Genomic DNA, 27,130 nt, shown 5'->3' on the forward strand with positions numbered 1-27,130 from the left:
GCTTCTTTTCTCACCCCGCAGATGGGTTTTCTTTCTTTTTTTCTGTTATTTTGTTTTATTTTATTTTTTTAAGCCAATCCCAGTGCAGTAGTATTCAATCCGGTCACTCTCGATCCCAAGAGCAGCTGAGGCAGTCCAGGATGATTAAATCGAAATGAGGCTGCCGTCCGGTTCTCTGCTACAGACGGAGCATTCCCACACTGCTCCATGGATCGACCCGGGGTAAGTTTCCTCCTGGCGGTTGTAGCAATTCAGTTTGGTAGAGAATCAGCCCCGCCCTGGGCTGAAGACGGTCTGTAGAGAAGGCGAGCCCGTCAAGATCACCAACCAATCGGTGTGTACACAGGGAGGCGCTGCTTCTTCTCCAGACGGGGTGACTAAGCGATATCCTCAGCCACAGTGGGGTCCAGTGACTGAAACCTTTAACCCTCATCTACAGTGAGACGGGGGGACCATGACTGTTATAGTTATGAGAGGCATTAAATTTCACGGTAAATGGCTGTGGCCAATTAAACAATAATAATGCTTTCATATCAGTTATATTGATGTGTCCCAGTGGAGTGAATGAAGGAAAACCCACACAGACTGTAGTTAAACACGTCTGCAATAAACCACAGTGAGTTTTTTTTTTAAATCACAGCTCGTATTAATAGTTTTTGATAATTACACGAATTAACCTTCAGGGTTTAACAGCACATATCATAGTATTTTGAATCTTTATCAGCTAAGATACATAACTTTGGCTTTTTAAGGCATAATACAAACATACTCACACAAAATCCCAGCAATGAAGTGATTGTATTAAAATTTCAAGTGTCTACACGAATATCTTCATCCAGTAATTGATTGATTGCACTATGCATGTGAAGAACTGCTCCCACAACTGCTGTTACATCACAGGGACCTGTTTGAATTCATTTGAGGTTATGGACTTTGAATACAGGGTAAGACATTTTCCTACCAAATAACTGTAAGGTACTGGTGGCTAAACTGGCCCGCACACACAGAGAACTGAAGTGAATTCTACATCAAAATGCAACTCGATATGTCTATAAAACAGTATGCATTCAGGATTATTATAGCGGTCATCAAAGCGCTCATATTTATGTAGTTCTAACAACAGTATTTATTTATATTCATCTAAGGCAAACAAGTCAAAAGAATATGAAAAATGTATCACAAAAACCTTCTAATTCTTCAGCTTATTGGTCAATTTTTAGACAAAACCATGCTTGTTGCCACATGATGATCATAACACCACATGCTTTCTATGATTATCAAAGCCTCCACCCTCTGCTCCCCTGTGTATATTTTAGTGAAATGATAGACTCCTGCTTCATTACAGAGGCAGCAAAGAATCGATTACATAAACAGTACTTCTTTTTTTTTATCAACTCGATGAGCATCCACAGGCTCGGTATTGCATCGCTGTCATGAGACTCTGAGGTTGGGTCTGCTGATGTGGCTGACTAAACTCAAGAGGTTTCTTAACTCAAAAGCAAGAAAGAAGGGGGAATTAGCAATGGAGATGTCAACAGTTCCTAATATAAGACAGCAATCCAACTCAAACAGCATATTATGCTACCATAGATAGATAGACAGACTTTCCTTTACGCTGCAAACTCAGAGATTTAATTTGAGTGACTGAGGCTCCTCATTCAGGCAACCGTTAATACACACTGTTGCTCCATCTGATGAAAAGACCACTACAGCGCATTCCATCCTGGTTTCAGTGAAAGCTCAGATTCACCTGGGAATTTTCTCTAGAGCAGAGATGGATGTTAGGAAGCAGAAAGTTTCTGAGGTGCTGACAAGGGGCACCAAGCTCAGAGCCTTCCCTCAGATGAGGTTTCAGGGCACAAGCATCTCAGGTTCCTGGAAAAAGTCTCTTTCATAGCTGCTTTGATCTGCTTCTTTATTAAGACATTCTCCACTGAATGTGCGTATCGTTGCCTTTCTGCTGTTAAAATAATGGAAGACATAATATGGCCCTATTTTATGCTGACAGAGTAGATTACTTGTCTGGATTATGAGAACAAGAGGTTTTTACATTCAACAGGATCCCCTAGAGATCTAGAGGCAACAAATAAATGCTTTTTTTCAGTTTTGGAAAAAAAAAGTATTTGACAGTCAGCCAGCTCCTTTAACTAATTTTAGATTTGTCAGGAAATCAGTATTCACATTTCTGGGTACAGGAAATATGAGTGTGGTTTTCAAATTTTGTAACATCGCCTCCACGTTTCTTCTCATTTACGAGAAATCTGATGCAAGGATCACGCTATTTTTAACCAATCTCTGCATTAACACTGAATTAAATACGTTCAAACACAGTGATGAACCACAGCAGTTTTCAAACACATTGGTCTCACAGCTATTACTGCACAGTATATGGTTAAAAGTATAAAAAGCTAGTTTACTCTCACCTCAACCTTCCACTTCGTCTTGCACCCGGGGGTCTCGTCTTTGCCGGCGTGACTGAGAGCCACACATCAAATCAAGCTCATTCAGAAACGTCCTCCTAAATTAGGCAAAAGATTGTATTCCCACCACAGGAATGAGTTTATCAGACTTCAGTGGGTCTTCTACATGTACTTGACTGTAAAAGGGTGGTTGAGAGGCCCCTCAGGACACCCTGATTGATATACCATGAAGTCACAGTAATTAATGGTGAAGTTTCCCCTGGGACCAAGGAGGGTTGAAGCTAGGTCAGAAGCAGCAATTAGGAAGCAGCACAGGATCTGTAAGAGCACTCAAACCCCCCTGTAGACCCATCAATCAGACACAGATAAAAGGGGTAAGCGTGAGGATCATGTTTAACCAAAAGGACATTGTCAGACGGTCCATAAACAGCTTCCTCTGTCTTCAGCCGAGTGGAAAAGCAGAGCAGAGACCATCATTCGTAGCACTACAGGGAGTGTTTTGCTTGTACATGGGTGACATGCTTTATGTCCTCAAAAGAGGCAAAATACAGTTTCCAATCATGCAACTTTGTAAATGATTTTTTAAAATTAATTTTCATTTGATGGAAAAAGCCCGTCTGCCAGCATCAGTGACATCTAAGAAATCACTTCACATGACGTTTGCTTCTAGTAGCAGCAATCCAACAAGCAAAAGTTCAGGAAAGGTAAGTTAAATGAGTTAAAGTGCTTTGCAAGCATTCATTCACTAAAAGATCACATGACTGCACAAAATACAGAAGTAGAAAGAGGCTGTGGAATAACTCAGACAGATAGGCTTTCACTTTGTGGTCATGTCGGCTACATTTATGTTCACTTGTTTCTGTGATAAGACCGGTAATCTTCCAGGCAGTCTTCCTGCCCTCAGCCTGACTCAACAACTGTTCCCTCTGAGGGCTACAGGTGTGACAAGGAAAGTTTTATCAGAGTAGGGCAGAGAAAGGTCAGGTAGGTTCAATCAATAACCAAACAGCTCGAAGTTTTTGCCTGTTGATTTGCTAAAAAAAATGTCTCTGTGGGAATTTTGGGAAAAACTGACAACATCTTATGCGTGATTTAGATAAACAAAGAGAACCTTTGAACTATTTACAGTGATTAGCTAACCTGTGGTTAAGCCTATTTAAGCCGCAGTGGTTATGTTTAAAACTCCACATGTGAGTTCACAGATGTGGAAAGAGACAAACCTGTTTCTTTATAAACGTTTCTTTGTTGTGCAAGGTGTATGAACTGGGTCTCAGATGACGTGATCCTCTTGCTTCCATCTCCTGATGAGAGCTCAGCCACCTGTACAGCACACACATGCCACACCTCTGCAGCAAACAAGAAAGGAGGTGCATGAATCATTAATTGCTGGCAATTAATAATTAATCCCATCACACACTGAGGATGCAAATACTACCTACCACCTAATGGCTCTTGTAGTACTGGTAAGAAAGAATACCCTCCAGTCATGTAGAGTTATTGCTCTGGAAAAGAAGGTTAATTTATCATGTAAATTAATGAAATTAAATGTTCTATTGGAATTATTTTCTTTATAGTGAACCTTTATCTATTAACATAAAGCTTGTTCTGAAGAAGAAATGATGTTAAGAGGTCCATTAAAAATGCACAATGTCCACATTTTTTAAATAACCTTGGTTAGAAGGCTCTCTGAAAACTAACTTAGACTAACACACTGTGAAATGGAATGAGGAGCGCTAAGTACTAAAATCTCTTTCAAATTGATTTCTGGCTTTTTATGGTGCTTAGATGTCGATTATATCATGCAGGCAATACAAATTTAAACACAGACCAAGACCAGACGTAATCTCAGCAATGCCAGTAATAGTTGCTTGTGTTTATTTACACCAACCAACATCATGGCTGTCTCTTTTTAAATCATGACTGTCATATAATAGCGACATGGTGTTACGTCTCAAACGGATACTTAATATAGACTAGAATATGTCTTTATTGTCATTCATATATTATGCAGTGTGACACAATTTGGTTTGCAGCTCTGCCGATGTTCAAGTTAAATGTATAAAAAATATATATAAATAATAATAAAAAATCTAAAAGAATAACAATCATCATGCAATATATAGTATACATATAAAAATTATAATGCATGAGATTCTGTCTGTCCACATTATGGTAAATGGCCTGTATTTGTATAGCGCTTTACTAGTCCCTAAGGACCCCAAAGCGCTTTACACAACATGTCATCCTCCCATTCACACACTGGTGATGGCAAGCTACATTGTAGCCACAGCCACCCTGGGGCGCACTGACAGAGGCGAGGCTGCCGGACACTGGCGCCACTGGGCCCTCTGACCACCACCAGTAGGCAACGGGTGAAGTGCCTTGCCCAAGGACACAACAACCGAGACTGTTCAAGCCGGGGCTCGACCCGGCAACCTTCTGATTACAAGGCGAACTCCCAACTCTTGAGCCACGATCGCCCCATTATTACCACGCCGATGACAGAAAGTATTATTTTTAATATTTTTATTTAAGACTTCAAACTATATTTTGGAATTTTCTTTAAAAGTGTAACAGTTTTTTAGGGAAATTATTTTAATTAAACTATGTAATGGTCTGAGTTTTGCAATGGTGCTACTGACATTCATACCTAAGATATCGTATAAACGTTACTCAAAAATAGAGATATAAATTTAGGGGGCTAGTTTTTTTACACATCCATTTGATGTAATGTGTTTATAGAGATAGTTATAAACTAAATGTAGTAATGCCAAACTGCTATTGCATACACCCACAGACCATTTTATTAGGTATACATATTTGGCTGCAATGTTATGCAGATACCTGATCTGTCAATCACATGGCAGCAACTCGATGCATTTAGGCATGTAGACATGGTCATGACAATCTGGTGAAGTTAAAGGGTAGAGCATCAGAATGGGGAAGAAATTTGATTAAAGTGACTTCCAATGTGGGATGGCTGTTGGTGCCAAACAGGACCTGGTGATCTACTAGGATTTTCCTGCACAAAATATCAACTCATGAAATGGATAAGCAACAGCAAAGGACGACAACACAGGGAGGTCACTCCTGTCAGCTAAAAATAGGACCAGGTTTCTGATCTGATGAGTCTCAATTTTTCTGTGACATTTGGATGTCACAGAAAATCAGAAAGTCAGAATTTGGTGTAAACAAGCATGAAATGTATTCACCTTGCACTGTATCAACAGTTCAGGCTGCTGCTGGTGATGGTGTAATGGTGTTAAAGCAGCCTACCTAAATATTACAGTTAACCATGTCCCTCCCTTGTGACCACAGTTTACACATCTTTCAGCATGACAACGAGCTGTGTCACAAAGCTCAAATCATCTCATCTTGAACATGACAGCGAGTTCCCTTCACTCCACACGTCTCCACAGTCACCAGGTTTCAATCCAATAAAGCACCTTTGGAATATAGTGGAATAGGAAATTTGCATCATGAATGTGCAGCTGAAAAATTCGCACCAAATCTGTAATAACATCACAAAGTTCTCGTAAGTCATCGTGTAGTAAGCCATTTCAGTCCGGCGGCATTCTGCTCGTCCATCTGCACACACAGCGGAGTCTCTGGTGTTCCTGCTCAGCGTCACGATCGCTGAGGTGGCTGCTGGAATTGACAGTGATCCAGAATGTGGCTGCTATGATTATCAGTGGCAGCAACAATGAAAGCTGCTCAGCCCAAACCGCACAAGCACTGCTGACGGGCAGTAGCAACACAGTCACAGCAAACAATGGTGTTCTCTGGCCCACCAGCCATGACAAAGTCAACAAGCCATTCCAGGAGACTTCTACTGAACATGCTCAGCAGATTTCTGTCTGGAATGTATTCTGGCTCAATAAGTTACTTGAGGTTTCCATTAGAAGCGCAGCCCTTGGATGAACACGGTGATCACAGTGTTGCTTCTTGAGTAAACCTGGAAATCAAACCTCAAGAGGTTCAAGATTAAATTATTGCTTGATCAGCACAAAAAGGAGACAAGAGAAAGTACAGAATATGATACCGAATGACTACCCGTGCAAATTTGTCCCGGTCATCTGTTTTTGTGCAATGCCACACAGAATCTGTGACCAAATGAGGAAGATGACACTTTCGTGCTTATTTTCCTCTTTCACATGTATAAATAAAAGTCAAAAAAGAAAGGTACATCAAGTCCATCTTTATTAGTTGACTTGCAGCTCATTCCTTTCATCTGCATCATAATAGGCTGATTCCTTTTTACAGCCAGAGATTTGCCTCCACAGTAGCCAAAAAGCAAACTTGTATTTCCTTGCTGAAGTTGTGGTCTGTGGCATGACCACGTCACATACTGTTAGTCTTCCAGAAAGCCGCATGGGCTCAAAGCGCCTGGGGCCAAACTGGCGCCGTCAACTTCCTGGGCACAGGCAGTGGAGAGCACGCAGAGTGGTTCTATTTATAACCTCTTATTATCCAAATGAGCCTGAAAAGATAAGGCAGCAGCAGGAAAAGGGCACAGGTTGTCAGGTAGTCTTTCGGCAAAGTGGCTGCTGTGCTGAAGGGCGAAATTCATAATGCACTGTAAAGTCATTTTGTGAGAAAAAGATGGAGATTTGTTCTTAGAGGCAGTCTTATTACCATAGAATTGCTCCATAATGAACAGTCAGTGGCTGGCTTAAACATTTTCAGCCCAAAAAGAGAAGAAAACTGCATTCGTGAATTTTTTTCTTTGCAAAACATGTTTATTTTCACATGTTCTTAACCATAAATATTTTTTTCTTTCACAACTGAAATATAAAATAATATGGATGGGAAAATAAAATCTTTCTAGGAGAAAGCCTTGAAGGTTAACGTCTCCCACTACCTCCAAGAAGTGCGCGGTCCCTTTAAGAGATACCAAAACAATCATATCCACTTCCTGTATGCTAGTACGTGAACGGCTTCCATAAGACTCTTTGTATTGTGAATTAAATACTAAATATTGAATAAACGTATTGTTGGGTTTATAAATACACGCCGTCCTACATGTGTTTGTTTTTTTTTTTTTTAAATCTGTAGACCTTCTGAATTTACGATAAGATGATGGCAGCGCGAAAAAGAAAGATGCTAGCGCTGGCGGCGGCAACATCTGAACAAACTGTGTCGTTAAATAAACACAACAAGGACACGGAGCTGAAGCCAAAGGACTCACAAACCGCGCTTAAGAAGCAGCCCAGTCAGCGTGAAAATGCTCAGAGCGCTGAGGCGGAGCGAAGCTGGTATTTTACCGGGAATGAGCAGCAGCACAGGCTAGGAGAGGACTTCTTCAAGCAGCCCTGCATCAGTTTGGCTAAAGCCTTCCTCGGCAAGGTAGGCTGATTTCTCACCTGAATTTAACACCTTTGTATGTAAATGTGTGTGTGTGTGTGTGTTTTTTAAAAGTCAGGAGGCTACGGAGCCCCCCAGGGGACATGGGAGAAAAAAAAAATTACGGAGGAAAAAAAAAAAATTAGGAGGAAAAAAATTAGGGAGGAAAAAAAAACTTTAAGACGGACTTTTGCGAGATCTCGCAAAAGTATGCGAGATCCGCAAAAGTATGCGAGATCTCGCAAACGTATGCGAGATCTCGACCAAAAGTATTCGAGATCTGCAAAAAGTATTGCGAGCTTGCAAAAGTATTGCGAGATCTCGCAAAAGTATTGCGAGATCTCGCAAAAGTATGCGAGATCTCGCAAAAAGTATTGCGACGTGTGATCTCCAAAAAGTCCGTCTTAATTTTTTTTCCTCCTAATTTTTTTTTTTCCTCCCTAATTTTTTTTTTTTTCCTCCCTAATTTTTTTTTCTCCCATGTCCCCTGGGGGGCTCCGTAGGAGGCACAAAATGTAGGGAAGAAAATTTATTTTTAGTTTAAAGTTGTTGTTTTTTTTAACTTCACCTTTCAATTTATATCTTAGTAACTGCCTTCTGTACTTTTGAATGTGCCTGATAAACTTACTTTCAGTGATTGTATTTAAGTTGTTAAGCACTGTTTCCCATTTTTAACGCTGTCTAACTGTTGCTTATTTGTTTATTTAAACACAGTATGCTTCTTCAAAAACACAAAGTCTGCTAACTTCAGGGATATTAATCTGTCCATAAACCATTGTGTATTTATTTGACCTAGTTTACCTTCTTTGGTGCAAATGAAATGGACAACAGGCGTACTGGAGAGGCAAAAACAACAGTCTCCCAAAAAGGGAATGATTTATCAGGTTTTGCCCTTTCCTTATCCAACTGATTTTATTTCTAGTTTTGTCACTACTTGTAGTATGAGACAATACCTGCGGACCATTCAGGCTGCAAAGGTAGTCCACCTCTTCCATGATGGCACTTCCATACAAGCCTTTGGAGGTTTATTGTGTCTACCAGCAAAGTCTCAAGAGTGTAAAGGTTATATTTCTGAGCAACCTGTCAGAAACACCCTCCATGAGGGTGGCACAACATACTTCAGTAGACTTTCCATCACACCCCAGAACTGTACAGTTGTGAGCAGAAGTTGCAGGTCCACCACTGAAACCCTGTTTTCCTCACAATTGAGAACAAGTTTGCATTGAGCACATGTTACTGATATGAAATACTCTGGAGATACTGTGGGGAACATTATGCTGCCTGTAGCATCTTCCAGCATGGTTTGGCAGTAGGTAATAGCGATATCCTTGCAGGGTCCCAACGACCTTCACATGCAAGCACATCACGGTCCCTGCTTGAAATCCTCAGACCAATTGTTCTTATGCTGGCGCAGTGCGCCCTAGTTATTATTTTTTCTCCCAACAAGTATAAATCAATAAAGATTTTGAGCTGGAATATTTCATTCATGAAAGTGTGATTGAGGCGTAGTTTTTTTGTTTTGTTTTTTTTGTTAGCAGCAAAACTGGCATGCTGGCAAGCATGGATTTTCTTTGATCGTTCATTGTACACCTCATGAAAATACGTCCGTACCCAGTTTTTGAAGCAAAAGGAATATTTGGCTTAACAGAATAAGGTCAGAGATACTTATTATTTTGCTTTCATAGGACTTTTGCCATGACATTAAAAATAGACATTTGTTGTGGTTTTGATTGTCAAAGTTGTGTTTTGTAGGTAGCATCCTTCAGCTAAATGACAAATCTATGTAACCCACCATCCTGTGGATATAGAGAAAGAATCTCCCTGTCCTTTGTTCCTGCAGGTGCTGGTCCACAGGTGTGCAGATGGTACGGAGTTGCGAGGAAGAATAGTGGAAACTGAAGCTTACCTTGGAGGGGAGGACAAGGCCTCACACTCGGCGGGAGGCAAACGCACCGAGAGAAACACAGCCATGTTTATGAAGCCTGGCACAATCTACGTGTATCCAATCTATGGCATCTACCTATGCATGAACGTGTCTAGTGAAGGTAAACGCTATACCCACCAAAGGTGCAATATGTTTTGTACATTATGTCACTAATTTTGTTCACATTCATATATTAATTATTGTTAACAATGGATGTGAAAAGGCCAGTTTTGATCATTCTTCATTATTACAACATTAAACATAAACAGCAGTTCATGGCTTCAATAGCCACTGTTTAAAGGGTAAAAGGAAGGAGACAGAGTGGAGCCTTGCTGACTGATGCATATTGTGTGCTGTGTTGCTCAGGGGAGGGTGCTGCTGTGTTGCTGCGCTCACTCGAGCCCCTACAGGGTCAGGCCGTCATGAGGCAGCTGAGGGCAGCCAGACGCAAAGAGGGAGCCCGTCAGCTGAAGGACAAAGAGCTCTGCAACGGGCCTTCAAAGCTCTGCCAGGCTCTAAATATATCACGATGTTTTGACCGTCGAGACTTAGCCTCAGACCCAGATGTGTGGCTGGAGAATGATCCTGACACAAGTCCGGCAAAACCCCAAGATATCGTATCAGCACCACGCATCGGAATAGAGTCCCACGGGGAATGGGCCAAGAAGCCGTGGCGTTTTTATCTACGTGGGCACCCCTCTGTTAGCGTTGTGAATAAAGAGGCAGAGAGACAGACTCTGTCTGGAAATGTCATGAACGATTTAAGTCCCCATGCCGTGAAGCCTGATACAAGACAGCACAATGTCAAAAGGACTTAACAGGAAAATTCCTGAAACTCCTCGGCCATCTGATCTCTTTAAAGAGTTTAACACTGAAGAAGAATAAAAACCATACGAATACATGATTGCTTTGTTGGGATGTGTCTCACACACATGAAATCAAACTGTATATTTGTAATTTTGTAGTTTGGAGGCAGTGGAGATTCTACAATAAATGTTGCTTGTTTTCCTCAACCATTTAGTAATAAGCTGCAGCTTAACAAACTGTGTTTATGGTAGTGATGCAAAGCTGTACTGGAAAGTAGATTGGGAAAACACTGAAGAACTACAGACTCTGTTTGTTAGCATCTGTTTTAAAAAAAATGGGGGGGGGGGGGGGGTTCTGTAATTTGCCTTTACACACGCCTTTCGTTTGGTTTCATCTGTGATTTTTAATAAACATTCACACTTGGGAAATTTCCACCTCAGTGATTTCACAGATGTTTGGCCTGATCTGTTTCCCTCAGAGCAGGAAAAGTCTGTCTGATGTTTAGACTCTTCCTTTTTTCTTTCCACATCAGGTATTCCTAAGGAGAGGTAGCTCAAGGTCTGGAATGATCATTACTCACTGTGCCCCTCTGAGGACAGCACAGATGATCTAACACATCTGGGGCACGGGAAGATGATGTGAAGCCTCCACTAAACACTGCACACACTTCCAATATTCACAAAAAAACCCTTAAGGCATGTCTGATATATACAAAATAATTTATTACTGTAAACAAACATTTGGCTCATACAGAGAAAACATCTTGCAGTCAAGGCATTTTGTTTTAAAACGTCTTTGACCACTTAGCTGTGAGCCCAGCAGGCCATTAACTTCTCCTAAACTGACACATTTTCCAGTTGCTGAAACACTGTCTGCACAGCTAGTCCATCGGTGACTGAAAGATTGAAATAATGGGATCTTCATGGTTGGTAACCACAAGGACACTGCGGAACTTGTCAAACAGCGTCTTTAGCTGCGAGCGCCTCATGTTCTCATTGTACATAATCTCTTCCAGGTGGTGATGTCCTCGGAAATAGTGCAGTAGCCTGGAAGCAGTTAACAAGAGAAAGAGTTTCACTGACTGATCAACAGTGTCAATCATCCATGAGACAGGACTTTTGCACCTCTGATGGGAGCCTTCATTGCTGTGAAGGTGGCAGCACTGGAATGCTGAGAAGCTCTCCAGACACTTTTGATCTCCACCTAACTGCTGGTAAACTAACTCTTTAGCCTATGCTGCCCAATTAAATTTTACAATATTATGCAAGTAGATTTATTCAAACCACTGAACAAATACTTTTTTATCTATTGAGAGACATAAACATTTCATTTCTAAGATATGAGGCAAAGGCAGGCAATCAGTTAGTTCATGTCATCCATGTACACCGCTCTCATGTTTGAACATAAAACAGAACAATGACAACCTTAAGAACACTTAATAAAACAAGCACACTATGGTCCTGTTGTCAGTTAAAGGCAGATTTAATCACCTCGCAAACATCCGCAGATCCTCTGGATTTTGTGCAGCGGGGATGTTAAGAATAAACTGCCTCTCGTGCTCTGACAGGCTGGCGAGCAGTGTCTCAGTCATCCTCTTGTTGAGTGGGGAGTCTCCACCAGTTAGCAGCTCTGCACTGGAGTTTTCCATACTGGGACTGGTTAGGGTCATGTCATCACTGCTGGCTACACAAAACAAGAAGAATGTCAGACTTTATAGTACCGAGTTAGAGCCGTAAGAGCAGAAGAGTAGAGGCGGGAGGACATACTCGGTGAGCCAAAACTGAGCGCACTAGGGGTACTGAGACTGCGACCTCCTACTCGGGCAGCCAGCGGAGGGTCTTCATCCCTCAGCCCAGGCTCATCCTCACTGGGTGGTACCAACAAGCACACATAAGTGTGCAGCTGGATCAGGAGGCGGCGCTGCAGCATCCAAACCACCATCTGGATTAACTGGGCCTGGTTAACCAGCAGAGCAGCAAACTGCATTAGGATAAACTGAAATAAGGGAATCGGAAAATGCTCACGTAACCAGGTCAAATATGTTTTAAAATAGATCCACAAGAAAGAGTCTGATCCTGTTCTCATGAAAAATGGAGGATGCATACACTAGAGACGATGTCCCTTTGCCATTAATAATTCATCAGGACCTACACTGCCAGAACAAGACGAAGAATGATGGCCCACCTCAAGGATTATAAGTATTATAACTTATGTTTGTGTTCAGTTTTCATATATATTTATATATTACAGGACATAGATATACATCAGATTATTTCATTAAACATGCCTGAAATCATGCAAATTAAAAAAAAAGAAACTGGGACATTTTCACAGGTTTAATAAAAGTATTTCTCTTTTGAAATGCTTCACACATGTATTCCACATCATGCAATAACCCCCACCTCCTGTGTGGGAGCTTCCAGGGGATTTCTAAACTCAGCCAGTGAGACAGGCAGTGAGAACTTGGCTAACATAGAGGGCAGATCATGACCAGGAAACTGCCGGGCAAACTGCTCAGCCAATGGCGAATATCTATTCAGGGAGAAGAGAACAACACAGAGCTTATTCCATCACAGAACATCTTTTAAATTTAATTCCAAACAGTGTTGCAAGTCAGATCAGGAAGCCTCTCTATATGAGGAAATGCCATGGATGAGTGCTTAGCATTAGTGTGCTTCATTTCCTCTTCCCAGCTGGCTTATATCACATCAGATACTCACAGGCAGATGTTGGCATGCGGAGACAGCATGTAGACATTATTCTCACACAGTGGGTAGATGATAATTGCCTTGCCCCAATAAACCAAATGAGCAGCAATCTGAAAGATCTAAATGAGAAAATATTTGTCAATTAATCTCTAGGATGCCAAATAAAAGCAAAATAAGCAAATAAGAGCTACACATGGGGATTTTCTCAGATTTGCATTACATATATCTGCCACTAGATGACAGTAAGACCACCTGACTAAACAACTTCTGAAGGTTATACTTTTTTAAAAGTATATATGTATGTACAGTACACTTTTTCACGTTTTAACTTTCCTCTATTCTATCAGTGATACATACTGCACAATGATTTATAGATCTTTGTGTATTAAACACAACTAATGCATCTTTTAGACTTATAAAAACTAATTTCATCTGATAAATTCATGAGAATCACATCTGACATTTTAAACTGGAAATCTGATCCAGGTAGTGTGACTGTCCTGTACCTGAAGTAAGGCCAGGTCAGCATCCTGAGCCAGCTGCTGCAGGTTTTTCACTGCTGAGCAGGTTTTAATCAGGCGGATCAATGCAGGGGAGCAGTCCAGGGGAAGCTGGCTGAGGAGTGTTTTCTCATTTTCCAGAAGCAACAGGGCATGATAGGGTCTGCAGGATCAGACACACAATACGGCTTCTAAATGAACATACATCCACATACAAGCAGACTCTGTTTGAAATAAACACACATTTATTTTATTTTACATACAAAGACAAAGGTATATATTAAACTGTTTGTTAACTAAAATATCAGGTATGCAGACATAATCAAGACAGTCAAACTGAGCATCAGAATGGGGAAAAAAAGATGATTTGAGTGACTTTGAATGTGGAACGGTTGTTGATGTCAGAAGCTGCTGATGTACTGGGATTTTCCCACACAGACATCTTTCAGGTTTACAGAGAAAAAGGTGAAAATGCCTTTTAGATGCAGGTCAGATAGGAAAGGTGTGCAAAAGAGCATTTCTGAATGTACAACACATTGAACCTAGGAATAGATGGGCTACAGCAGTAGACCACCCCACTGCCACTCATGTCAAATATGAACAGGAAACTGAGGCTACACAGGCTTACACAGACTCATTAAAATTTGACAGAAATCCCAATTGCATTTACAAACTGACAAATCTGCAGCAACCTGTTTGTGATGTTATTATGTCAACATGGCCCCAAATCTCAGAAGAATGTTTCCAGCACCTTGTTAAAACTATGCCGTGAAGAATTCTGAAGGATAAAAGGGGTCCAACCAAGTACCTGCACAGGGCAGCAGCAACTAATGAGAGAGCTGATTCAAACTACAGCTATTACATTGAAATGCCAGTAGGCGGCACTAAAGACCACACTAAATTCTGCATCGTTTGAGTGCTTTATATATTAAATACATACATTTGCTTACCAAATACAATCCAGCTAATTAAGGCACAAAACTTCTTTGGCATAAACTGAGGGGAAACTAGACTATTCTGACTAAAGGGCTGAAGGGTAAGGTGACCTGTGGATCAAGGAGGGATTTTGACAAAGCTGTGTTATTTGATGGTTATGTATAGACCTAAGCTGACTAGCCAACGTAGTACAACTGTGTGCATTTGAATGATTGCTGAAGTTATAAGTTGTGATAAGTCCATTTTTAGCAAATTAGTTTGTACTTTAATATTCCAAGCTGGCTGTCACAAAATGATTGTTTTCTGGCCTTAACAAGTTATTCATATTATTATGATTATTAGACATTATGAACACAATTGATTAATTCACAAATGCAACTGGATGAACTTATTTTGTCATGAAAAGATGCAATGTGTGAAAAAACAGAAGGAATCCACAGAAACCACAGAGTAAGTTATGAATGTGTAATATAAATAATATCATTTTAAATATGACATAAAAAAGCTATTACACCCATGTGTTTATGTTTTGACAAATGAGGTCTATAGGTGTTTTTAGTTGGCCATTTGTAGCAACACAGCCCACATCTGCTGATTTTATTTCATCTAGAACAGCTATTCCCCTTCCCGTGTCTTTAACTGTAAACAAGGTACTTCTAGTTACAGCTAATCAAATAAGATGTTGTGAGATGTAAGAAAACAAACGTCACATAAAAAGAAAAACAAATCTGTAATATACCTTATGGCCTTAAGGCTGCGCTCTAATGCCTCTGGGGGGATGTAGGTGTCACCAATCCTGTGGATCTTGTGCGGCAAACAGAAGCTCACCTCCAGCCAGTCGTTGATGTGAAGTCGCACCACACCGGTTGTACAAAGGCTGAAAAAGCACCATCATCACAATCAGCAATTGCAGAATCATATATTACACAAATTTAGACAGAAAATCCAAACAAATGAATGTAAAATGCATGTGGTCACACACCTGTCATACGCCTCCTTGAGGTCTCTTGCTAGCTTACATTTTGGAAGAATTTGTCTAAATGGGGACTGGGGGCTTCCATCTGCTGATACCAGAAGCAAAATACCAATATTCTATGTTAACAAAGATGTAAGTCTGACTAAGACCAAGCTGCAAATTTGATGTGTAGTCTGAGCTTGTATCTCACTTTCAGTCGTGGTAATTTCCTCCTGGACGGCCAGCATGAGTTTGGCCTCGCGGGTCAGATACTGGCAGCGGCGCTCCTCGTGCTGCAGAGCAATGGCAATGCGGCGTGACAGGTTGTGCATGCAGCTGATGACGGATGGGTCAGCATTTGCCTGCAGGCCAGAAATGAAAATCAGCCACTTTTTAAATGTCATAATTATGCAAAGAAAGAAAAATGTATCCTTTACACTTTGATTATAACACCAGTGCTTTTTTGTGTGGATGGTAAATGGACTGATTCTTATGTAGTGCTTTTCTACTCTCCCGGAGTACTCAAAGCGCTGCATACAACATGAATCAGTTCACATTCATGTCCAGGCTGTCAGCTGTTAACTATTAAACATCCCGTTTATTTTACACCTAACGTCAGTTAATGATCTTAGCATGGCACCCGCTGAAAAATGAATGAATATGACTTAACACGCTCAGTATAAATGTTGTTTTTGAGCACATCTTTGATGTTTATTTCTTGTCATATTTACGCAATTCAATACAAAGGCTCTGCAATAATTTCTACGTCTTATAATGTTAAGAATTACGAATTGCATTTTGATTAAACTTGAGCAGATGTGAGGTTGTTGTACATGGAATTATTGTTTCTTATAATCAGTCCACCTTAGGTATGAAAACAAAGATGGAGAAATGTATATAACACTAATTTTTTTTTGTTTTACTGAGCTATTTTTACTTTATTGAGGAATTTTATGCAGCTTTTTTATTGTATTTTATTTAAAATTTTACTTTTTACTTTTATTGTAATAAACTTTTACTTCTTGAGCTCCTATATTTTATTTTACATTCTGATTTATTCTAATTTCTTTTGTACAGTTTTCACACTACGATACTGTTTTGTCATACAGTGTTTTAATTCATATAGTAATATTTTACATGTATATAAGTTGTGTTTAATGTTTTTTTGCTGCTTTGACACAAGAATTTCCCAACATATTGGATATAAAGTAGATCTTATTTTAAGGTAAATGGACTGGTGACTGGTTCTTACATAGTGCTTTTCTACTCTACGTGAGTGCTCAAAGTGCGTGATAAAACTTTCACAAGGATACTTTGGCATGCAGCCTGGAGCACTAACCTTCTAATTAGTACCTCCACCTCCTGAGCATGGATCAGTAGCATCAATGCGTATTAGCCAAACATTGTTACAGACTATATGACTCTTGTTGACGTACTGGTAAATAACTTGATATTTACAAATGTCAGTGTTTATAACTTATGTGTTTTGTGACAGTAACTGTTCCCCTACTTCAGATGTTAAAAGGTGTTTCAGGCTTCACATGTAGACAGGTGAAAATGTAAAAAGCAGAGTCAAGTGCTTTTGCCAAAGCAAAAGTAATAAAACTGTAACTTTATAGATATGTTGACCAATTAGAAGTCTACAAACAACAACAGTGTTTTTGACACTGATGTCAAAAATGAGATAAAGGCACACACCTTTGATGATGCAAAACAAATCAATCTTCTCCATTTAAATATGGGGTTTTTTCAAAGGCTCCATGTCCAGTGAACTAAAATGCTGTTTACGTATAAACAAAGGCCAAAAATACCTATGTACATGTGGAGCCTTTTAAATAGTTGAAAGACTCAGAAACTGTTTATAATGGAAATGTCTTTTTACCAACAGAGCAGAAGTGGATAAATAACTACAGAAATAAAATAATCAAATAAAATATCTCTATTAGCACTGCCCACTTGGGTCGGGGATGAGTTCAAGTATCTCGGGGTCTTGTTCGCGAGTGATGGGAGAAGGGAGCCGGAACTCGACAGATGGATTGGTGCTGCGGATGCTGCACTGGTCCGTCGTGGTGAAGGGAGAGCTGAGTGTAAAAGCAAAGCTCTCAATTTACCGGTCGATCTACGTCCCTACCCTCACCTATGGCCACGCGCTGTGGGCAGTGACCGAAAGAACGAGATCGCGGATACAAGCGGTGGAAATGAGCTTCCTCCGAAGGGTGGCTGGCCTCTCCCTTAGAGATGGGGTGAGAAGTTCAGCCATCCGGGAGGGGCTCAGAGGAGAGCCGCTGCTCTTCCACATCGAAAGGAGCCAGTGAGGTGGTTTGGGCATCTGACAATGATGCCTCCTGGGCGCCTCCTGCATGAGGTGTTCCAGGCATGTCCCGGGGCAGACCCAGGACACGCTGGAGAGATTATATCTCTCGGCTGGCCTGGGAACGCCTTGGTGTTCCCCCGGATAAGCTAGGGGAGAGGGAGGTCTGGGCTTCTCTGCTTAGGCTGCTGCCCCCGTGACCTGGCCCCGGATAAAGCGGAAGAAGATGGATGGATGGATATTAGCACTGGCATGTGGGCAAATTGTTATTTTCACCATCAACTTCAACCATCATCATCTTCTCAGAAGTTCACAATTGGTGCATCCCTATTCAATGCAAGTTGATATGGTTTTATTAGAGAAATAAGAATATCAAATAATGTTAATTATAAACATAAATAATAAACATACAAAATACATGAAAACAAAATGTAGCAGTGTTTCGTTTACATACTGCCATGTGGGCCTGCTGTGTTTTTGTACAGAATTTCCACAGTTGCCAGGAAGATATTAAAAACATGACTAAGTACTTTTTGCTTGCTCTTACTGGGAACCATGACTCAGCATGGGGAGGGACGCGCTGGTCAACGTGATTAAGCCCCCCTTCCTCCCTCTAAGTTACCATGCTCTCACTGATAGAGTATACTGGAATATTATCAGCTACCCATACCACTCCCATTCACAGATTAAAGAAAACACAAAATCTATCTGTCCCACCCAAGCTAACTAAATGTAAATTATTATTAAGTTTAAAGTTTCCAATATCAAGAGTTTTACAGTTATACACTTAACATTTGGCCTTGCGGGTCAGGTACCGACCTATATCTGACATATATTGGTATATCTGTACATTTGCCCGTAGTACATCTGTATATTTGCTCCCCACTTATCTGCATATAATTGCTCTTATTGCACTTACTACTCTTGCACTTCTAATTAGATGCAAATTGTACTTCGTAACCCTGTATTTACACATGTGTAATGACAATAAAGGTGAATCCTAATCCTAAACATTTAAAATTAAAATCAAAATACATCTTGTGCATACCCTGAGTGCAAACACCACATTAAACAAGATCATTGTTGGCATTTCTCTCTTGGGTGAAGGATCTGTTTTAGAAACCTGCAAAGAAAAAAAGACAAACTTATCACCAGATGCAAAATCTAGACAAGCCTTTATATTAAAATGTCAGTTTACAGTTTGTTATTTTGCTGTTATAGTCAAAACTACTAACTGATGCCATTTTTTAGATTTAGTTGTTTTCTTTGGAAGACTATGACATTTAAAAACGCTCAAATAAAACCTGCCACAACTTTTCCAATGTCCAGTGCAACAAAATCAAATGTTGTAACAAAAAGAGCAGTACAGTATTTAATTTGATAAAAGGAGGTCTCACACTTTTCACTTGTAAAATGAATTAAATAATTAAGACCTAATCAAAATGCTATGGAAGCTAAGCCTTAACCTTAAGGCCTAACTTCCATGATATGTCACACCAGCCTTGTACAATGATCTTATGAATTTACTGTGGACTGAAATGTTCAGTTTAGGTAAACAGAAGTGCTTCATGGTCATTTTAAGTCAGATACAGTAGGTGTTGTTGTAAAGAATAAGTGCAACCCTTGTGACTTTCATATTTCTCTATTTTCTCCACCCTGTGTGATACACCATTATCTTAGCAACACATGCTGTGAGTCATTAGACTAAAAGACTGACAGCAGGGAGCTTCAGCCAAATTTCAAACAAGCCACGATTGAATATAAAACACTTTTATTCAAGCTAAGTACGGATACACAACAATATGATAATAATAATAATGATAATAATTATAATTATAATAATTGTAATAATAGTTGACACTTTCTATTGTTTATTGTTTATGTATTAGTCAACATACATCAACAAATTTCAAAACAGCGCAGCATTTCGCTAAAAATCAACAAACAAAGACGTAAAACATTACAACAACAATAATTTGCCATTCATGTTGAGTTAAGCTCTGCAGGTACTGCTTTAGTGGCTTCTTAAATGAACCCCTGTTTTTGATCAGTTTGGTGTTGCTTGGCAACCCGTTCCAGAGAGAGGAACCTCTGTATAGAACAGCTCTTGTCATAAAATTAGTTCAACTGTGAGCTAAAGAATTCACTTCACGTGTCACGAGATCGTGGCTAAAACCAGTACTTACAAAAGAAATGTGGCACAGATTTCATAATAAAGGCGTTTGCATAAATAAATAATAAAACACGTGAATTTAATTGTTTATCAACAGTGAACCAAAATATTTGCTTATACATGTTGCACACATTTGTATTGTAGGAGCTTTCAGCAGCACGTGACCACATTAATGAGCAACACTCCACATGTGACAGAACAAGTGAGCAGATGTCATTAATCAAAACAAAGGAGCTGGAGACCCAACAGCTGATTAGTCAGTCCTATTATATTTCTTTAAAATCAGTGAACACAGTGCCAAGACTCTCACTCTATCTTACAGACCTTCATTTAGGCCTCACTCCACATGTTTAGAGACTAGGGCTGCCACGATTAGTCGACTAGTCGCGATTATGTCGACTATCAAAATCGTCGACGACTAATTTAATAGCCGACGCGTCGTTTGAAGCTTTGTAAGATCACAAAAGACGCAGGAATAAGTAGTAGGATTTAAGAGTGTAATAACGGACTGAAACAGAAGGTGGCAGCACTGCATGTACAAGGATGCCAGCTGCCGTTAAACCCCGAAGAAGAAGCAGTGCCAGGTATCGTAGCTGTGTCCAAATTCAGGAACCCATCCTCCTGTGCCCGCATTTGTAGGCCGATTATGTTACAGACTGTCCAAATTCGAAGACTCTGACAAAAGCGGCCAACAAATGCGCCCTTCATTTCCCCAGATTTGAAGGATGGGTCGGGTGTATACTTTGTGGCCCAACCTATCCCAGAATTCATAGCGTGACCCTGCTCAGTTTCCAACAATGGCGGCAGCTAGTTAGTTTTAATATTACTCTTATTATTCTTTCTTGGTCACAAAAAACGTTTAACATATTTTCAGGCGAGAATGTAACTGTGTAAACTTCAAATATCTGCTCAGTTTATCAAGACACCACATATTTTCAAAAGCGCTCCGACGTCTGTTACCCACCAGCTCGATAGCTAGTCGGGGTTCAAGGCTCACTAGAGCCGGTGAGAACACTGGACTCCCAGCAAATCGTTTTCAACCCACCGAAGTCTTTCGCTACTCAGGTTAAACATATATAAGTCACTTAGATAACTTAAAAATGTTATTGTTTGGCTTTTTTCAGTATTTTATTTGTTCCTGGGTAAATCGGTTTGGCTGAGATTAAAGTTATAGTTTTTACACAGCTGAATAAACGTCAAGCAGACGACTGACTATCAGAAGTGTGAGATGCTCGAGAATATACTCCGGTGTCCCGTTATATTTTAGATAGCAAGGAGCAGACGGCTGAGTTCATTAAATTCCACTGAAACAATCTGCAAATTTCATTAAAATGTAATAAACTGTCACCTTGTCTTTATTTTTAGTAAGCACAGACCTTAAACACTTAAAGCTGTACGCTAATGATAGTTATATAGGAGCAGACGCACGCTGGTGCAATAAGCTGTACGTTTTATGTCCAATGGATGCATGATTTGCAAAAATAATCGGTGACTAGTTGACTATCAAAATAATCGTTTGTGGCAGCCCTATTAGAGACAAGACCTGTGTATATCCTTAATACTAGAACTGACATTAGTGTAGCTAATAGAGGGAGAATAGTTGCCCTGTACGAGATGCATACAATCCATGGCTGTATTACAATCAATAAAGGTACTTTTTACAGTGAACACATCAGTTGCCAGAATTTCAGGCTTTGAGTCGCATTTCTACACTGAGATCGCTTCAAAATGAAAACAGTGTGAACACGCGGATCAATGAAACATCACAAACAGACTTTGAAGTTATTTGCTTTTCTTTAAACTTCTCTCTGGAGTCACATGTTTTAAATACCATCTTAAAAGTTTGTTAGACTATAGGTACTAATGTGACTCAAATCCAAAGTGTGCTAGATTAAAGTCTGAATCTCAGGTGTAAGTAAGTAGATGTAAAGTTTAATTATTAAGCGCTTTTCATAGACAGGCAACTTTTCTCCCTATGGTTAATACCTGCAGTCTCACATAGCATGCATATGTAACGTCTTGCATCTTAAGCTGTGCTTGGTAGAATATACTGCTCATGAATAAGTGCATTGTTAACCTAGCACCTGTGAGCCATAAGCAATTTTTTTGCAATTGCAGCCTTATAGGAAGTTGCCCCAAATAGCAAATTTGACCCTATAACATGCTGATAAATATGTTTTCTGACCAGAAATTATTTACACCTGTCAGCATGTGAGCTCAATTTTTTATCTGTTCCTACCTGGATGATAGGAGGATGCTGAAGCAGGGTGGGGTGGCCCACAAATCGAACATTGTCTATCTTCAGTTCAAACTTCTTTCCACACATATCAGATTTGGTGGCCAGGATTGTGGAGAGGACGATGTCAGAGAACCTAAAAGAGGGAAAAACCCCAATAAGAAAATGTGCAGTGTGGGGAGAGCGCGGACATCACAGACACAACTGAGATGAGTGAGAAAGTTTAAATTAGCTCAGTTTGCTTATACTTTTCACATTCCTGTCTATCGGAGAGGTTACATTAATCAGATGCATCTGCCTGTAATTAAATTCAACAAGTGTATAAATGGAAAACAAAACTTGTTTGCCTACTAGAGAGGCGAAAAGAGGAAAAAGGCCTCTTTGCGGAAAAGGTGCAATCGCTGTATGAATGAAGAGTGTGAAAGACTCATGCTGGTTTGACTTAAGTAACTCATGCTGTGATCAAAAGGACACAAATTAAGGTGTTAACTCTCGGAAATAAAATAAAAAAATTAAACACACCACAGACTTACTCCACCACCACAATTTGAACTGTGTTCTTTAAAGCTTACTCTACATGCTAGAGGTAATATAAACAATACAGACTAAAGCTTCAATGATAGCCTTAAACTCATATTTTGTAAAAACCAAAGCACTGATTCATTCTTGTACGACATTTTAAAAGGATTGTGTACTTAGATCAGGGTTGGAGATCCATATAAGACACAAAATAGGAAAGAAGGGGATAAAAAGACAGGGGTGATCTAAGCGAAGGAAAGGTGGTTTAGAATGATTTCGTCTTACCCTGCTACCAACTGTTCGTCAGTTAGTGGAGATTGCTCTCTGAAATGGGGATTGGGCCACAAAAAAGAAGAAAAAAAAAACAAACAAAAGGGAAAATGCAACACACAGTTGGGCTAAATGCATAAAAATGGACATCAAAACAAGCCGAACAAACATGTGATAGTGTGATGTGAAAACACTGGTGTGCTGAAGTTCTAATACCAGCAGTGCTGGTTAGTGAGCTTCTATACCCGCCTCAAAGGTTTTCAAGGTAACTAAGTTTGTAATAAAATATGACAGTACAATAAAATAAGTCTGAATTATCTTTATGGTTAATACAGTTAATGTAGTGCTTCAAAAAAATTTTAAACGCTGCTGGTGGGAAGTAATAGAATATATATCAGAAAAATCATAATCCTGATTTTCAACAAAAATTTTCTTATTTTTGTCCTGCTAAATTAGTCTGGAAAATTCCTACACTACCTGCCCAATATCTAAGATATGTTTCACGTCATGAACACCAAATGAAAGCTGCTCTTATGCAATTGAATGGCACTGCTTGCTTTAATAAAGCTAATAATAACAAAATGATGTAAACAAAGCTTCTATGAATAGGTTATTTTACAGACTTATATGAACATTATACAGCTATTGACACATATGTGGCATCACTGAGAAGCAGTTTTACTCTTTTGTTTTACTCAGTAGATGAAGAAGAGTCCCAGCTAAATTCAGAACGTGACTGCTGGTGTGGTTACACAGTAACTGCCTTGATGGAACCTTACTAGCATGAAAGACAAAAAAGAAACTCATCTTAAGATAGGGCTGTGCGATATGACCAATATCTCATATCCCGATATAAGAATTCTATCATCCGATAACGATATAAATCACAAAAATGTAACATTTTCTGTAAATTCTGTGAATCTCGGGCAGCTCGTCTTGCGGGAAGTGTTTCCAGCTGCGCGTCATGTACCTGGAGTCGAGTGTTTTAAACGATGCATGAAACCATACATTTTTAGACGTAAGTTGTAAAGGCCGCCGTTTTCTTTGTGAGTATTTATCACACAGCGTGCTGCGGGGAAAAGCCTGTTCTAACGTTTGAGTCTAAGGTTTATTTTTTAGCACCTGGCGCCTCTTTTTAAATTCTCATCCGTAAATAATCTGCTCTTTCATGTGATTCAGTTTATTTTGAAAAGTCTCAACAGGATCTTGAGCTTTATTGTGAAAGGTTTATGTGGAACATAAACAAGCGGACACAAGATGCTGTTACCGTCGTTGTTGCTAACCACAACGCATAAAAACAGGCGCTTGTCCGTCCATAGTGTGGTTATATAAAATATAAGAGAAAGAGAGAACTTTAAGAAATTAATATAGCCACTACAGTGACCATCAAAACGATGAAAAAATATTGCCGTAAACAGTTTATTTTGCAACACCACGAAACAAACGATAGCGTAAAATGAAACGATAGACGTTGTTATATCGAACAGCCCTATCTTAAGATGCACATTAGGGGGTTACATACACTCACTACCCACTATACTACATACACTTGCTCAACTGCTTGTTAATGCAAATATCTAATCAGCCAATCACATGGCAGCAACTCACTGCATTTAGGCATGCACAGAGTCAAGTCAACTTGCATAACCAACTCTAGCATTTACACAGAATGGTCTAAAACCGAGAAAATGTTAAGTAAGTGGTGCTTTTCTGGGTGAAAAAGGTTTTGTTGGTGCCAGAAGACAAAGGAGAATGGACAAACTATTTTGAGCTTAGACCCAAGGCATGCAGAAGAGCGTCGCTAAAAGCACATCACATCAAACCTTTAAACAGATGGAAAATGGGTCCAATCCATTACTAGTAAGGTGTACCTAATAAAGTGGCCAGTGAGTGTATCTCTTAGCAGCTGGGAAAAGTGAGTCTATCCAAACAGCACCTCGGGCTGTGACAAATATTAGGTACAAAGTGAGGTGAACGTTTTTGTTTTTTAAAAAAAATATATCATATACTGAACTGTTTTACTCAATTATTTTATCAGTTTAATAAAGTTTATTAAAGGTCATCCACACAATTAATTAAAATCAGTGGTTCTCAACAGCTCAACGTTTTCAATAACCTAATAGCTTAACCTAATAGTTTTTCCTGGTAATCCACACTCTCCCACAGTTTGAGAACCACTGATTTAAAATGTGTGTCAGCATCTATAATATTGCTGAAAAACAAAAAGTGTGTCTAGATGGGGGAAAAAAGATTACAAGCATGATGGAGGAAAACATAATGAGCTTAATAAGCTCATTTGGATCTCAGAATGAAACAGTAAGTTGAATAATACATAAAAAAAGTAAATGAAGATTGTAGAAATACCTTGAATCACCATCCTGGTCATCAAGCTCATCCCCGGATGTGTTCAGCACATATGGATTCCGCTGTTTTGCTTGTGGACAGATATCAGTGAGAATTAGTCATTATGAAAAATACATATTAAACTCATAACAAAAATAAGAACCACCTGTGAATCTGACTTCAACTCACTGATCATAAAATTGTGTTAGAGAGACACATGCTTTTACTGTCCTAGTTCATGTCCCTGTTCCTAGTAAAAGCCTCTCAGCATCAGTACTGTGCCAGTATTTGCCAAAAACACAATTGCTGGTATTTAAACTGCTGTAAATAACTTCATGGCCTACAGTCTCAAAGATATCGCTCATGAATGATATGACGTCATTCTGAGCGAGAAAGAACAGTCCTATCACAAGGTAGAACTTTTATATATCTTTGAATTATCCAGGTAAAAAGTGTCATTAAAATGCATTTTTAAGAGAAACCTGGGCCAGTCCTGATCTAGAACACAGAGTAGGTGCAATAACGCTGAGACATACAGATACTGGCAAATCAAGTAAATGCTTTATTTTATATAAAATCCTGTTCGGAAATCTTTTTGACTGCAGCCTATTTCCAATTATAAGAAAGGTTATTAGGCATAAAAGACACACAGAAACAACTGCAATGACTTTTTGGTGCAACACCAGCAACAAGAGGAACTTGTGAATGAACAAAAGTACATCAAATTTATGTGGCACATCCACCAACAACAATCTGAGAGGCCAAGAGGGAAACTTCAAGAAAGAAGAACAAGCAGACCCGATCCTCAAAAAAAAAAAAAAAAAAAAAGACAATCCGCAGTTCCAAAGTCGACAATCACAACAAAAGGGGCTGTTGGTCTGCCCTGGATTACACTGCTGCTTTATTATCTCCTGTAAATATGTAATTACGTGGAAGCGACACCGGGTTATCTGTGTGTGCGTAAATGTTTGTTTCTGCTTCATGCTAATGCTACGCCTACCTGAGAGAGATGACGGACACTCAGCGACCTTTTGGTAGGGATATCGGAAAAGGAGTTTGTTCCCTCGGCTTCCAGAGCTAACCAGTATGACGCTAATAGGGCTGGTTTTGTCGCCGCATTTGTATGCACTACTTTGGGACTGAGGGTACAAGGACTTTCGGTCATCTGGTATACCGACTGACGGGTTGAGCATCATGTTAGCATTATAGCTCACTCCTCAGTTAGCTTCAAACAGACAGGGAGCGTAATCTTGCTTCACTTCAAGCTTAACACCGGTGTTTGCCATACAAAGACACCGACCAGAGACAAATTATAGCCTGACTAAAGTTAACTATAAAGCCTTGATATTATACCCTACCGCACATCCATCCACCACTGTTGGGATTGTTTTGTGTCACCGTGAAAACTGTTCGGCTGAAACAAAGAGGGCAGATATCATATTCTTCCGCTGCTACTTAATCTACTGCGTCACTCACCGTGATTTCTATAGATTTTGCTTCCAAGGAGCGAGACTTTCTTGAATTGTTGTTATTAATATTTTTGAATTAGTCTTGAGCAATAGATATTCAGGCTTTATGAGGGTATTTTGAAGTTTTCCTTTGCACGTTGACTGACTTTTCACTTATTTTTAGTCCTTCGGACTAATTTAACGTTGAGCTATGAAGACCCAATCTAAGACATGAAC

The 27,130-nt window shown here is 39.7% G+C and overlaps 2 protein-coding genes across 11 annotated transcripts; one reads left to right on the top strand and one right to left on the bottom strand.

Moving 5' to 3' along the window:
- Positions 1 to 109: 109 nt before the first annotated feature.
- On the top strand, positions 110 to 10,946 carry mpg (N-methylpurine DNA glycosylase). Its single transcript, XM_040047096.1, has 4 exons — positions 110 to 222; positions 7,476 to 7,766; positions 9,604 to 9,808; positions 10,054 to 10,946. Exons 2-4 carry the CDS (start codon positions 7,497 to 7,499, stop codon positions 10,503 to 10,505), a joined length of 927 nt encoding a protein of 308 aa, XP_039903030.1. The 5' UTR covers positions 110 to 222; positions 7,476 to 7,496; the 3' UTR covers positions 10,506 to 10,946.
- Positions 10,947 to 11,196: 250 nt separating this feature from the next.
- On the bottom strand, positions 11,197 to 26,851 carry nprl3 (NPR3-like, GATOR1 complex subunit). Of its 10 annotated transcripts, none has more exons than XM_040047040.1 (14): positions 26,446 to 26,851; positions 25,467 to 25,536; positions 23,118 to 23,156; positions 22,317 to 22,449; positions 18,953 to 19,027; positions 15,805 to 15,955; positions 15,621 to 15,699; positions 15,378 to 15,515; positions 13,709 to 13,865; positions 13,215 to 13,321; positions 12,897 to 13,026; positions 12,261 to 12,450; positions 11,985 to 12,177; positions 11,197 to 11,540 (listed from the first exon to the last, which is right to left on the bottom strand). In XM_040047040.1, exons 1-14 carry the CDS (start codon positions 26,639 to 26,641, stop codon positions 11,375 to 11,377), a joined length of 1,824 nt encoding a protein of 607 aa, XP_039902974.1. In that variant the 5' UTR covers positions 26,642 to 26,851; the 3' UTR covers positions 11,197 to 11,374. The 10 variants fall into 10 exon arrangements, with proteins under 10 accessions (XP_039902974.1, XP_039902955.1, XP_039902963.1 ...); XM_040047021.1 differs by having other exon boundaries at positions 12,261 to 12,489; XM_040047029.1 differs by having other exon boundaries at positions 15,621 to 15,702.
- Positions 26,852 to 27,130: the final 279 nt, after the last annotated feature.

This window comes from Simochromis diagramma, unplaced genomic scaffold, assembly GCF_900408965.1.
Source record: "Simochromis diagramma unplaced genomic scaffold, fSimDia1.1 OVJJ01000321.1, whole genome shotgun sequence".
In the NCBI taxonomy this organism is placed as follows: Eukaryota; Metazoa; Chordata; class Actinopteri; order Cichliformes; family Cichlidae; genus Simochromis; species Simochromis diagramma.